We start from the raw sequence: 15,679 nt of genomic DNA, 5'->3' as shown, positions 1-15,679 counted from the left end.
ATTTGGAACTGGGATGAAGTTAGTCTTTCCATGTGGCTGGACGTGGAGCATGAAACCTTGGTACTTTGCTTTGAGCACAGAATGAGAACCTTCAAAGAGAGGAATACACAGTCTCACCAGGAGAAGCAAAGTCCAACCTGGGTTCCTCATCCTTTTCCCTCTCCTGCTTTAGGTCCTGGGCCCAGCCTGCTGGCCTTTCTACCCTAGGTTTCTACAGGACACCAGTTTGCTTATTAAAAAAAAGTATCCTTTGTGCTTAGACTAGCTCCAGGGACCTTTTATTTGTAGCCAAGAGTCCTACTCAGTATAACTACACCTAGAAAAAAAGATGAAATCCGCTGTAGAAGAAAAAGGAGGGGCAGACTTTCAAATCCCCGTTGATCCCTGTTGCTATCAAAGTGAAATGGATTAAAACATGCCACAAACGAACAGCCAACACATCCCCTTCATCAAATGAATTAGTATTGGGACTCTTTGCCAGAAATGCACCCCGTTCCATATCAACCTGCTTTTTTTCTTTTCCAGGATTTGCTCCTTTTTGATCCAAGGGCATGTGAGATTAGGTTTTATTTCAGAATTTTGTTAAAAAACAAAAAAAAAGGTACATACACAGAAGTCTTTATAAACAGGAGTCTCTAGTTCAGGATTTTTAAAGACACAGGAGAGGCCTGAGGAGGTTGGGGTGAAGAGTGCTTTTTTCCCTAGAGATCTTTCTCAAAGAGAAAACATGGTTTTGGTTTTAATACCATTAAATAAGGTTGTAGCAAAGATGAAAGAAAAGAAGGAAAATTTTTAGCTTTAGGTGTCAATACAAAAACACAGACCAGAAATATACATCTCCTTTCCTTCCCCAACTACCCAAACACTGACTTAACAATATAAGAAGAATTTCTTTAGCCCTAGGTGAAAAGAAAGAGGGATGTGGGAATCCAAGTCCTTCTTCTAGACCCTTTTAACCCTGAACAAGTCACTTTATTGTAAGGATCCCAAGAATCAATTCCCTTCAATCTAGCAATTGTTCAGGCTATGGCGGGCCTCATGCCTAGATTATAATGTTTTCATTTAGTCCTGTGCCGCCCATTGATTTTGCCTGTACTTCTTGGAAGAATGGCGCGGCAAAACCTAAAAGATATTCTTGAAAAACGGAGCCCAGTGTCGGGGGTTTCAACATTTGGCCTTTTGTGTCAGCAGCGAGAGGACCGCCCACGTGAGACCCTGGGGAGGGGGTGGGGTGGGCGATGAAAAGGCACCCTTTGCAGGGGACACAGGCACAATTCAGGCTTCGCCAATGCAGCCCAGGCTGGAATGTGCTCTGTGGGGCGAGGTGGGCGGACTCCTCCAAGAACTGCATTCTTGAAAGAGAACCTACCTGGGTTGAAATAAAAAATAATATTTAATAAGTCCTGGTCTCCCCACGTGATGGCATTCTTGTACTTCTGGTACAGAGGGTACAGCATGTCCTCCCAAGCCAAGCCTGTTGGAATCATGCTGTTCTGGAAAAGAGAAAACCATCAGAGTGGCTAAGGCATGGCAAATACATCTCATCTGCTGAGAATCAATGTACAGGGACGGGTTCTCCCCTTCACCTCCCCGCTCCCCAGAATGAAAATGAAATCAGCAGAGGAGGGGACCTGTTGGCCTCAGGGCATAGGACAAAGCAGAACTAGGGCTAGCGATTACAGGTGTACACATGGATGGTAGATGGACCAGAAACTGGCAGTTGGGCCTATGGCTTCTGCTCAGAAAATCATGCCCCATGTGGCGGAGGGATAAATCAGGAGCTTGGGATGAACATACACACACTAGTGTATATAGGATAGATAACCAACAAGGACCTACTGTAGAGCACAGGGAACTCTACTCAATATTCTGTAATGGCCTATATGGGTAAAGAATCTGAAAAAGAGTGGATATACATATTCACTTTGCTGTACACCTGAAACTAACACAACATTGTAAATCAGCTACACTCCAATAAAATTTTTTTTAATTATTTACTTTTAAGACAAAAGCAACGTATTCAGACTAAATATTCAAACAGCACACAAAGAAGTAAAAAGTAAAAATATTTTTCCTCCTGCCTCCTGCAATTCCCATTCCCACTTTCCCTAGATGTATCCACAATTAATGACCAGTCTCTTAGATACTCTTCTGGAAGTTTCTAAGGCATAAAAGGGATCACCTCTATGGCATCATGCTCTGTTGCATTTAATTTTTTCACTTAATATTTTTTAGAGCTCTTATCTCACTTATAGATTTGATCTAATTCTTTTTAATAGGAAGATAATTTTTTTGACTTGTTCTCTACTGATGTTCACTTAGGTTCTTCCAGTTTTTTGCTAGGATAAAAGACAAGGCCATGAACAGCCTTGTACATTTATCTCTGTACATTTACATAAATATATCCCTAGGGTAACTCCAAAAAGTTTTCCAGGGTTTTTGAAGCCTGGGATACACAGAGCGTTTAAACATGCAATTCAGAAATGCAACATAATATTCCCCAATAGTAACTCTGCTGAACAGTTTAAATTCCATTATCATCTGGAATTTTCCTAAGCCAACAAATATTCCATAACTCTCCAAATACTCTTCTCTTCCCTGGCTTCTTCCATTCTCACCTGCAAGCCAGCTACTTCTAAAATCAATACACTGACACTCCTGGAATGTCACTGTTGAGGAGACAAAAATCCCAATGTTTAAACAAGGAAATATAACATACTTCCTTACCTTGAACTGGGCACTTCTTATCCGAGTTAAGTTCATCAGCATGACTCCTGAGTTAACTCCCGCGGAGCCATAGAAAGGGTGCCGAGCAAAGCGGCTGTACCAGCCGATCTTGGGGATTTCATGCTCGGGGGCCATGGCCGCAAGCTGTGTGGAATTAAATTGCCTCAGAAGCTTCCAGATGTCATCAACAGGTCTCAGAAAGAGAACATCGGTGTCTACGTAGAGGAGGGAGTCCACATCTTTTAAAATCACCTTTGTGTGTATTGGGTGAGGAGGGAGAAAACAAGAAACAAAGGAAGTGGCCTGATAAGTCAACGCTGCCAATGATTTTGTTGATTAATGTTAATTCTAGAAAGGGTTTCACTCTTAGCTTCCATTCCTCCCTTCTCCTTGGACTTCAGGGATAAGGGTCAGTCAAAGGGTAGAGACTCAAAGGAAGATCCATCTTGATTCAGATTGGTCCAATTCCAGGACCCTGGACTATATCTGGTAAGGGTTGAAGGTCGCAAGGAATGAAAACATTAGCAAAAGACTGTGGCTTTCTTCTCCTCCATCCTCCAATAAGGCCATCTGTCTTTCTCGGTTTTTTCTTGGAAAAGCTAGGGCTAGCATTAGACTACTTGAAGTGGACAATCCGTAGATTAGCTCATGCCAGGCTTTAGGGTAAATACTCTGTCTCTGGATCCATTTCTTTTAGTGTTGATGGATATGGCTCTGCATCTTTTTGAAATAGTATTTTCAGCTAAGATTTAGAATTGGAAATAGGCAAAACAAGTCATTGGCCAGCTTTGTCTGCAAGGATTGGCAAACATTTTTCTTTAAAGGGCCAGAGAGTAAATATTTTAGGCTCTGTTGCAGCTACTTAACTGCTGTTAGCATAAAAGCAGCCATGGACAATATATAAACAAATGAGCATGGGTGGTTCCAATAAAACTATTTAGAGACAATAAAACTGGAATTTCATTTAATCTTCAGATGTCACAAAGCCTCCTTCTTTTGATTTTTTTCAACCATCTGAAATGTAAAAGCCACTCTTGACTCAAAGGCTGTGGTTTGTCAACCTCTGTTGTAGATCATTCAAGCCAGCCACCTTAAGTAAATAAGTTTTGCTATGCTAAATGCTTAGTTTACCAGAATTTTGCCCTGGGGTTTGAGACTTTAAAGTCGTAGTGAGTAATAGAGTTATTTGCCTTGTTTTTGCCATTGTTCCCCCAATTTAGAGGTAGCTGAATCAAAGAAGGATCGTCATCCTAAAACCACAACAACACTTGTTATGGACTGAATGTGTCTTTACAAAATGCATATGTTGAAGCCCTAACTCCCCAATGTGAGGGTATTTGGAGATGGGGTCTTTGGGAAGTAATTAGGGTTAGATGAGGTCCTGAGGGTGGAACCCTCAAGATGGGATTCATGTCCTCATTAAAAGAGACACCAGACAGCTTGCTCTCATTCTCTCTCTGTCTCTCTCTCTGTCTCTCTCTCTCTCTCTCTCTGCCACATTAGAACATAGTGAGAAGGCAGCAGTCTGCATGCCAGGGAGAGTGTCCTCACCAGAACCCAACCATGTCAGCACCCTAATCTCAGACTTCTAGCCTCCAGAACTATAAGAAAATAAATTTCTGTGGTTTAAGCCATCCAGTTACGGTATTTTGTTATGGCAAGTTAAGACACCACTCCATTGAGATCCTAATATTTAAAACTGATGAACATGGGCACTGTATGATACAGGCATCATGGGGATTTCAGTCTTGAATAATTTCAAAACTTACATGATTAACTGCAGGATTTACCTTTCCTTCCTCATCTACTAGAGGAATAGAATTTACAAATCAATAAAATGAAATAAAAAAAATAATGATCATCTACCATGTCATAAAAGAAGATCTCCGTCTTAACAGTTTAAAGATCTTAATTCCAGAATTAGGATGAATGCTTTAAAATGAACACACAAACTTAAACAAACATCTACCACACTACACTTATTTTTTCTTATTTAACCATGGACAGGCAAAAACTTTGCCACAGATTAGCACCAGTCTCCTGAGTTGTTTTCTTTTTAAATCACAACTCCAGAGTACTGTGGAAGAAGGGCAAACTCTCTACAAAAGTAATAGTAAATTATACAATCATGATGCAAGTTACTTATCACATGTAAATACAATTTTGATGTTTTGCATGCTCAAGACCATCCAAAGAACTCAACATCCTGCCAATCCTATTTTACTGGGAAGGAAAACTAATGCACAGAAAAGTGTTCTATCCAAGTTAATGTGTCAAATAATGCTAACAATCGCTGGATTTGGGGCTAATAAAGTTGCAACACGGTAAAGTCACTTTCTAGAATGTGTTTAAGGAAATGAGAGACTGCACAGTGTTTCACTAAAAAGCTAATTTAGAATTACAGAATCAGAGGATGAGAAAGCTATTTCAACCCATGTGAAAGAGAACAGATTTCTCTTTATGGCTGATTATCTAATAAGGCCTAAATAAAACTGTATTAATATTAATGTTTTAATCAATTAAGGGTTATGCAGACATCTAGTTCCTAAATTCAAGCTCACTGACGATTAATTTTTTTCTCGGTCTTAAATCAATACTATTGTTAAAGCTTTCATCACTTTCTTCAATAAAATAAAAGTGTTACCATCTTTCATCAAAACAAAAAAGAAAGCAAGAAGAGTTGAAAAAAGGTCTGGAAAAGGAAAACTAAAAAACCCTTCAGGATGGAGGCATTCCATCATGAAATAATAAGCAAGATAAATATATTGATTATACAGTATAGAAGCTGGTTAAAAATAAAGCAGGGAGAGGGGCGGGGGTCCCAGGTAGGAAGGGGCTTGCAACTTTAATTAGGGACGTTGGGAAGGACTCACTGAGAAGAAAGAGGGCAAGTACAAATAGCGGAGGCTGGACCACTCTTAGAACAGCAGGGAGTCAGGGATGAGGATGGAGCAGAGTGGGAGCCGGTCACTTCACTTAGTTAGGGCTTTGTTTGCCTTTGAAAGAACTTGTTCTTTCACTGTCAGTGAGATGGAAGCCATTGAAGGGCTTTTACCAGAGGAGTGGCATGGTCTGACTTGGAGTAAGGATCACTTTGGATGCTACACGGAGAAAAGACAATTGGGGCACACAGGGGAAGCAGGGAGACCAGTTAGGATGCTATTTTAATAATTCAAGTGAGATGCGATGGCGGCTTGGCTCAGGTGGTAACAACCCAGGGAGTGAGAAGTGGTTGAATCCATAACACAGTTTGAAATGGAGCCAACAGGATTTCCGCAACAGATTGGATGTGGAATGTGAGAGTAAGAGAAAAGTCAAGGGAAACTCCATGGATTTTAACCTGAGCAACAGGTATGATGGAATCGCCTTTAACTGAGATTGCACCTGATGTGTGTCAGTCCCGAGTTACCTGCCTGGCCCTGGCACATAGGTACTGGAGTTGGCAGATGCTAAAGCCTCGCTCCCTCCCTCTTCCTCTGCATCTGCCCTTCCTGAAATATAAAGAAGATTGTAGTGGTCCTAGGAAGGGATGCATTGATGGCAGATTTCTGGGGTGATGGTCGTTTGTCTAGTTCTCGACCACAGTAGTGGTTATACAGGTGTGAGTGTGCTAAACTAAGCATACAGCGTTTTGGGGGGCTCTTTTTGGTAGGTAGATCATATTTCAAAACTGACACACAAAAGTAGCCCTAATGGTATATCTCAGAGACGGAATAGATGATAGTCCTTAGGAATCCTGAGTCTGGCATTCCTGAGTTCAAATCCTGGCATCATGTGCCCTGTGACTCTGGACAAGTTCCTCAGTTCCCCGTGCATAAAGAGTGGAAAGCAAGACCTCCACCACGGCCCCTGTCTTTGGGTTGTCACTAACATCCAGTGAAATAAAACACACACAGGGAACTCGGTACAGTGGCTGGTACGTAGTAAGTACTCAATAAATAGCAGTGTTGCTACTATAAGAAGTCTCCGTGTTTTTTCTTTTAAAACTCACGTGTAATTAGTTACCATTCACATCAATGCTCGCAGCACTTCAAAGCATGTGTCGACCACAAAGTGTCTTTTATATAAACAAAGTCAAGCCGAGAAAAGTTGAAGTTTTCGAACATTTCTAATATCGTGATCCACATATTACCTCAACTGAAAACAAGAACACCAGGTCTTTTTACTCTTTATCTGAAAAAATAAAAGACCAGGAGAAAAACTCCACTCCTCCTATAACATTGCGTCTCTGGAGGCTAATTCTGCAGCAATTATTGGTGGTATTAATTTGAAGAGGATCATTGTGGCCACTTTATAATGGGCAGAGGAATATTTACCGAAAGGATATAAAATTAGCCATTCTAATTCCCTTATGGCAATTAGCACTAGAAATGAGCCCCCTGTTTTCTTAGAGAAGGGCGAATAGAGGACAGACAACAGCTATTTGTATATAATGCTGCTGTGGCTCCGCTCACCACCCCAACCTGGGCAGCTGCCTCTGGCCACGGGCAACAAGATGATCAGGGGCCACTGGCTCTCCTTCAAGTTCATTTTGCTGCAACCTTGTTCTGACTTCAACAGTACAACTTTGTGGTTGAAAGTTCGGGGTTTGAAATCTAACCATCTGTGTTTGGATTCTGTTTCCATTACAAACTGTGGTCTTGGGCAAGCTGCTTTAAGCCTTCTAAGCCTTAGTTTCCTCATCTTTCTTTTGGCCGTGCTGGGCGGCATGCAGGATCTTAGTTCCCCGCAGGGATCGAACCCGTGCCACCTGCAGTGGAAGCATGGAGTCTTTAACCACTGGACCGCCAGGGAACTCCCTGTTTCCTCATCTTGTAGATGGGATTGGTCACTCACTTCAGAGTGCTGCCGGGATGATTAAATTAGATGATGCATGTGAAGCCCCTGACATACACACAGTAAGGACTCAATAAATGCTATGTGACATTCTTATGGGCTCACTCTCAGGAGGGCTAGCTCTTTGGTTCATAGCCCAGTAACTGGCTGCAGTAGTGGTGGTAGTAAAAGAATGAGGCCTGTGCTCTGTTCTCAAAGCGCTTTGGTGGGGGAGACAGATAAGAGGCAAAGCAAAATAAGATGTGGCTAACGGTAGGAGTAGCACAGAAGCACTTGGCAGGGCTGCTAAACCATTCTGGAGTGAAAAAAGGACAGAAGTGACAACTAAGCTGAGAGATAGGCAAGTGAAGAGCAGGGCAAAGAGTACTGAAGATAAATAGAACAGCATGTGCAAAGGCCCAGAGGCCAGGAGAGAGCAACACACCAGGGAGGATGGCCAATTGGTTGGTGGGGCTGGAGCTTACAGTGGGAGAGCCAGGAGCCAGGGGTGGGGAGAGATTAGGCTGGCCAAGTGGGCAGGGGCCCGATAGCAGGAGCTATGCTGACAAATTTGGACGTGATCCTAAGAGCCATGGGGAGATGTGAAATGACATGAACCAGAAACCTTGAGGTCTGATGTTTCCTCTCCTATCCCCATTGCCCACATCCAATCCTCAGCAAGTCCCATATGCTCTTCCTCCAAAATACATCTGAATCTGCCCATTCCTCTCCCTTTCCACTGCCTTACCCTGAGTTCAAGGCACCATTGCAGCTCCCCTAGAATTCTGGAAGGGTCTATTCACGGGCCTCCCTGTGCACACACTTTCCCCTTCAATCTATTCCTCACAGAGCGGCCAGAGGGATTTTTAATCTCCAGTGTCATTTCTTCTTTGACCCATGGGTTATTTACAAGGGTGGCTGTTTAATTTCCAAATATTTGGGATTTTCCAGATATCTTTTTATTATTCATTTCTAATCTAATTTCCTTGTAGTCAGGGAGCACACTCTGCATGATTTCAATCCTCTCAAATTCACTGAGACTTGTTTTATGGCCCACATATGGTCTATCTTGGCGAATGTTGAATGTTTATTATTCTGCAGTTGTTGGGTGGAGCATTCTGTAAATTCTGTAGCTGCCAATTAGGTCAGTTGGTTGATAGTGTTGTCAAGGATTTCTAGGTGCTAACTGATTTTCTGTTTGCTTATTATAACCACAGGAGCTCTATGGAGTTTTATCTTCAGACACAAAGAAAGAGGGGAGAAATATGAAGTTACTGCAAATTCATTTACATCAACAGATATGATTTGGGAGAATTCCCTGGTGGCCTAGTTTTTAGGATTCCGGGCTTTCACTGCCATGGCCTGGGTTCAATCCCTGGTTGGGGAACTGAGATCCCACAAGCCACGTGGCACAGCCAAAAACAAACAAACAAACAAACAAAAAACAGATATGACTTGGGAGCCATCATTTATTTTCACACTAACAGACAATTATCAAAAGAGGAGTGTTGAAGTCTCTCACTCTGATTGTGGATTTGTCTATTTGTCTATTTCTCTAAGCATGGTTTTGCTTTGTAGATTTGGAAGCTCTGTTGTTAGGTGCATACTCATTTAGGGTAGATACACCTTCCTGATGGACTGAGCCTTATCGTTATGAAAGATCCAGAGGGCTTTTTAAAAAAACTTACATTAGAGGATGCCACTTTCATCTTTAAACCCCTTCAAGACTTTTCACTCTGCTTTCATTACACGTGAACCATGGTCCCTAAAACGCTCTGCAGGATGGACACACTGTGTCTCTACAGGGGACCGAGTTCCTATCAGTGGTGATCTTTCACCTCCTAGCACAACTTTCCATTATGGCTCAGTTACTGTCAAAGTCAACAGAGGGTGAGGAGGAAAATGGACTTAACAGGAAGTTAACGAGCTCCTACTTCTCTTCCTGCCTACAGCCAGGGTTTCCTCTGTCGGAGATGCTCTTAAGTCTTTCTTTAGATAGAAACTAACACATAAGTCCCCCCCACCCCTTTCAGAAAGAAAACATAAAGTAGAAACTATCTCATTTAACAAGGGAATCATCTTTTGGAATGTTATTTCTCACTTCATTCCCGAAATTCAATGCACCCAAAGTGAAGAAGATAATGTGCTCAAATTTGCTGAAAAACAGTATCAATTATGAAATACATGTGCAGCCCTGATGCTTTATTCAGTTTCATTGTTTGTGAGTTCTCATTTTAGATAATTGCCTAAAGTATCAAAACTATGATTAGGGTGAAAATTAATGATGTCCCCAAATTGTATCTGTTGATGTAAATCAATTAGCAGTAACTTCACATTTCTCCCCCTTTCCTTGGGTCCGGAGATTAAGCTCTAGGGAGCTCCTGTGATTTAGGATCAGCATCTTCCCCGGCCTGTGAGTGAAGTGCTACCAACAGCTTCCCGGATGTGAGGCAGAGCTTTCCACTTACCATTCTCGAATGCCCAGCTCTAACTCTTGCTGTAGATCTGAGATCAGGTGTGACCTCCTCAGAAAGGCTTACCCTAGAGCCTCCTTCCTCTCTCCCTCCAGGCTCCCCATCACACCACTCTACATACCTCTGTCCGCAACCAATGGCCTTTTGTTAAATTATTTTCTCCTCTGTTGCTTGCCTCCTCCAATTAGAATAGAAGTTCCGAGAGGACAGGGACCTTCTGGGTCTAGTTAACTCCTAAAAGTTTATGTGCCTAAGGCAATGCCTAGTAGCTATGTTAGGCATCCAATAAATATTTACACAAAGTAAGGAATTCAACTGCTGAACTGTCTCAGAAACATTGTAACTTTAAATATGTTTCAAGGCCGACTGCAGAGGAAAGGACAGGCCCTGAGAGATAAGAAGGTCTGTGAATAGTTGAAGAATAGAAGACCAAAGTTCCTGAAGAGAAAACCAACATAACCCCTACCATGCTGAATATCATTCTTTTGCTGGTGTGGTCCAGGGCGTCACCCTACAGGCCTCTGTTGATGGTACAGCTAAGTCACTTCGTATGTATATCATCCCATTTCCTTACCTCTCTAGCATTTTTAAAAGACCCTAAAAACTAAAGGAATGGAAAGGGAGCTGGAGGAGGCAAAGGACAGAACAAAAGCAAAGACAAAAACGCCATTTAGATTCAAGTAGGACTGAATTCCAGAGGAGGGAATCTTTGTTAAATGATGTTAGTGATAATTAGGAGAAGGAAAAAATATTCAAAGAGGATTAAAGCAGGAAGTGGAAACAGAGAGGAGGAAAGGACAAGTTTCAAGAGGAAGTAAAAAAGAAACACGTCTTTTTTTGTTTGTTTTCTTACCAAGGGGGAAACATCTCCTATATTTATGAAAAATAGAGACTTGAATATAACTAAAATAGCAACAATTCATTTGTACAATCTGAAAGCCACAGTCTCCATATACACTAAGTCAGATCATGACTAAAGAAACGAAGGTCTCCATGGAAAGGCACAAGAAATGCAGCCACCGTTTCAGTCTGGGAAGATGAAGAAGTTCTGGAGATGGATGGTGGTAGTGGTTTGCCCAACAATGTACTGAATGCCACTGACCTGTACACTTAAAAATGATTAATTAAAACATTTTATGTTATGCATATCTTACCACAATAAAAATGGGAAAAAACGAAATACAGATACCACTATTACATTTTTTCAATTCAAACAATGTACTCAATGGTGTTTACTCACCTATTTCTACCTTTGTGAATTTTTATTTCCCTCAACAAAATGTATTCTAGGAGTTATTCTAAGATGATCTTTAATTTCCACAATTCTATCAGGTTCCTGTCCTTTATTTTTTCTTCTTTTCCTGTTTTGAAGAGTAATTCGTTCCTAGAGCACACACCTCTCCAGGTGAGATGTCCTTCAAAGCTGACCGAGAGCCCACCTTTGCCAATGAAGGAGCCTGGGCAACGTCCCCTGCCACCTGCCTCCTTCTCTCTCTAACAGAGAACTTTCCCCTAAGGGGCTAGATTCCCAGGAAAATGTTTGGGGTCCCCTGCCCCTTCTCATTCTACAGAAAGATAAATTGAATGGGACAGAATTTCTCAAGCTACTTGGACTTTCTCCTCTTGGACCAAAATTCCCAAGTCTCCAAATCAAAATCAGAACAAAAAGGAAATTCTACGTTTCGATACATATTTGCAATTTCATCAAAATAAATTCCCTTTTCCTCTACCATCATGTCACATTCCTTTTCAAAAAACGCACACTGGACCTATCTTGAAGCTATTACAGAGAAAATAATTACTGAGGAAAGGGAGAAAGTCAGGTAATGACAGACGTGTCCACTGATGGCTGGGTAACCTCTCAGAGATCCTCTAGTAAACAGAGTGGAAATCTGAGAGACGCAAAAACCATGGTAATTTAATCCTCATTTCATCCTCATGACAACCTAATGAGGTAGTACTATTATGACCCCCATTTTATAGATGAGGAAACTGAGACAGAGAGAGGTTAAGTTCCTTTCCCAAGGTCACACAGCTATAGAAAATATTCAATCAGCAGATATTTTTGTCAATAAAGTAACTTACAAACATAAAGGAATAATAATCCCTCTGTTTTTTTTAGCACGTGTTATGTGCTAAGCATCATTCCAGCCATCTCCTATACATAGTACATTGTTTCCAGGGCCTCAACAACCCTGCCAGGGTGGTATTATTACTCTCATTTAATAGATGAGCTTAAATAACTTACCTAAGGTTAGCACTAGTAAATGGCAGCACCTGGATGAAACCAGGGCTCTCTGACACCAAAGCTCACACTCCTTGTATTCTACCATGTTGTTTTTCATCCACCACAAAGCAGTAATTGTACTTGTTCACAACTGGAATGATGGATGTGACTAGTGCTAGAGCAATTGTTCTTAAACCTCAGTGTACATGAGATTCATTTAAGAAGCTGGTTTGAAATGCAGATTCCTAGGCCCTACCTCCAGATTCTGAATTATTAGGTCTGACCTGGACCCCTAGAACGTGCCTGTATGTATGTATGTGTGTGTTTTTTCAATTTTTTATTTTGAGATCATTTCAGACTTATGGAAGAGTTGCCAAAAGTCCAGAGAGCTCCCATGTACTCTTCACCGAGCTTCTCCTGTGTTAATATCTCATATAACCGCCCAACATTTGTTAAGACTAAGAAATTAACCTTGGTACAACTCTATTAACCACAGAATTACTCTGATTTTACCAGTTTTTCCACTAATGTCTTCTTTCTGTTCCAAAATCCAATTGGTATCTCACAGTGCCTTGAGCTGTTAGGAGTACTTACTCTTCTCCAGTCTGTGACAGTTCTTCAGTCTTTCCTTGTCTATTCACGAGCTTGACAGCTTTGAAGAATACCGGTCAGCTATTTTGTACAAAGTCTCTCAATTTGGGTGTTTTCTCATGATTAGACTGAGCTAATGCACTGTCAGGAAAAATACTACAGAGGTGAAGTGTCCTTTCTCTGTGCGTGCCCGTCTCTGGATGTACATGATGCTGATATATCAATACGTTACTGGTGACGTGACCCTTGATCCCTTGGTTGAGGTTCTGTCTATCAGTATTCTTCACAGTAAACTTACTACTTCTCCTTGGTAATTACTAAATATTGTAAAGGAGACACTTTGAAACCATGAAAATATCCTGTTTCTGGTTAAACTTACACCCCCTAATTTTAGTATTCGCTGGCAGATCTTACCTGCAGTAATTAGTACTGTAGTATTCTGATGGTGATTTTCTATTTCCCTCATTTCTTTCTACATGTATTAATTGAATTCTTCTGTAAGAAAGAGTTGTCATTTCTCCCCATCTATTTATTTGTTCAGTTATTTATTTATATTAGTATGGACTTATGAAAATTATTTTATTTGGGGGTTAAAATTTGATATATATTTTTAAACAAATAATTATTTATTTTGTTGCTCAAGCTGTTTCAACTTTGGTCGTTTGGAGCTCTTTCAGATTGGCTCCTGTGCGCTTTCAATATGCACGCCCTTCATTTTTTTCCACATCCTTACTTTCTAGCACCACAAGACACTCCAGGCTCGTCTTGCACTTTCCCTGCCCTCTGTTCTAGAATCAACAAGTTCTACAAGGAGCCCTGGTTCCTTTTATTGGAGGATGGAATTTAGAAACCAAGATTTGGGTGCAAGGTGTGCTCATTGCTACTGGGGTGTCACTGCTTCTAGCCTCTCTTAGTGGATCTCTAGGAAGTACTTGTATGTATACTACCCAAGGTATACATACATATCTCTATCTATCTAGTTAACTACCTATCTATCTATTAAAAAGAACATGAATTCACATTGATACCTGATCTCACGAGCCTGTATGTGCCTTTGAAAAATAATTTGTTAAAGAAACAGAAAATTTTGAGCTTAGATTATCAGGGTATTGGGCTGAGTTTTGAATTATTGGGCATGATTTTAATAACTGAGGCTGGAGGTGGAAGAGTGGAGAGGCGTGGTCCCCAAGCAACAGTATGGAGGGCGTTAATCTACACAGCATCTCAGAAAGACAATGGCAGAGCAGCCTGGCTGGAATGGGAATTCATGATTTGGAATAATGCTGAAAAGTTAATAGGTGCACTCGGTCGGAATGCAAAAGGCCCTGAACACCAGGCTGAGGGGGTGCAACTTGATCCTACAGGGACTCTGGGAAGGCTCTGGGCTGAGAATCCACATGAGAATATCATTCAGAAACCAAAAATCCAGGAGTGACATGCACAAGGGAAGGGACACAGAAGGCAGGGATACAAATAAATAGATCAGTACCATCATCATTTTCTCTATTATCATTGCCACATTTACTGTTTGTATTAATGTAAACATACACAGAACCAGCACACCTGGTCCGAAAGAGGCCAGCACCTTCTGTAATTCTCTGTAATTCTGGCATGCCTGTATGTATTTGCAAATGTGAACAAAAAGTTTCTATACATTACAAAAAGCTTTGATGCTCTTTTTTTTTTTCTGACTGGTTTGCCATTTAAAAAAATTGTCTAAATTATACAATATACAAATTCATGCTTGTGTGTTATAAAAGTATGGACAATTTAGCAATCCACAGAATAAGAAATTCAAATTTTTCTTTTTCTGCCTATCCCCGCCACACCATCACTCCATGCCCCTGCAACCCTCTCTCCTCTTCTTCCCATTAACTAACCATAATGGTTCAGTGAATATCACCCCAGACAGTTTCTACACATTTATCTATATATGTGACCTTTGCAAGGCCAGGAATTCAGACCTCAACTCAACTGTTACCTCCTCAGAGAGCCCCACTACCCATCACTCTCTAAACACTTTAATTTTTCCCCATTATCCTTATTACTACCTGAAATGAACTTTAATTGTTTTTGTCATTCTTCCCTGACTAGGATGTAAGCTCCATGAAAGCAGGAAATCTGGATAACTTGTTCTCAGCCATATTTCTAGGGCCAGTCACATAGTTGGGGCTGAATAAGTATTACTGAATGAATGTTTGTGTATATGAATGTTTGTGTGTATACATACACACACGTAAATGCACATACTTTTGGATTTTTTTAAATTGAGGTACAGTTGATTTACAATGTTGTGTTTTATTGGTGTACAGCACAGTGATTCAAATATACACATATATATTCTTTTTCATATTCTTTTCCATTATAGTTTATTACAAAATATTGAATATAGTTTCCTGTGCTATATATAGTAGGATGTTGCTGTTTACCTATTTTACATATAGTAGTGTGTATCCGCTAATCCCAAACTCCTAATTTATCCCTCCCCACCCTTTTCTCCTTTGGTAACCGTAAGTTTGTTTTCTATGTCTGTGAGTCTGTCTCTGTTTTGTAAATAAGTTCATCTGTATCATTTTTTAGATTCCACATATAAGTGCTATCATATATTTGTCTTTCCCTGACTTACTTCATTTAGTATGATAATCTCTAGGTCTATCCATGTTGCTGTAAATGGCATTATTTCATTCTTTTATTATTAGATTCCACATATAAGTGCTATCATATATTTGTCTTTCTCTGACTTACTTCATTTAGTATGATAATCTCTAGGTCTATCCATGTTGCTGTAAATGGCATTATTTCATTCTTTTATTATGACTGAGTAATATTCCATTGTATATATGTA

General features: G+C 40.6%; 1 protein-coding gene across 2 annotated transcripts in view; it reads right to left on the bottom strand.

Annotated features, from left to right (window-relative positions):
* The window catches only part of GXYLT2 (glucoside xylosyltransferase 2), an 80,730-nt gene that overhangs the window by 19,195 nt on the left and 45,856 nt on the right, over positions 1 to 15,679 (bottom strand). For both annotated transcript variants that reach the window (XM_059940192.1, XM_059940193.1), the window contains exons 4-5: positions 2,728 to 2,979; positions 1,370 to 1,493 (exon numbers count right to left, since the gene is read on the bottom strand). In XM_059940192.1, the coding sequence (XP_059796175.1) occupies positions 1,370 to 1,493; positions 2,728 to 2,979 (376 nt within the window). The remainder of the gene's footprint in view (positions 1 to 1,369; positions 1,494 to 2,727; positions 2,980 to 15,679) is intronic.

The sequence above is a fragment of the Balaenoptera ricei genome, chromosome 11 (assembly GCF_028023285.1).
Source record: "Balaenoptera ricei isolate mBalRic1 chromosome 11, mBalRic1.hap2, whole genome shotgun sequence".
NCBI lineage: Eukaryota > Metazoa > Chordata > Mammalia > Artiodactyla > Balaenopteridae > Balaenoptera > Balaenoptera ricei.
The sequence above is the reverse complement of the archived record's forward strand: the minus strand, read 5'-3'. Positions and strand labels throughout refer to the sequence as shown.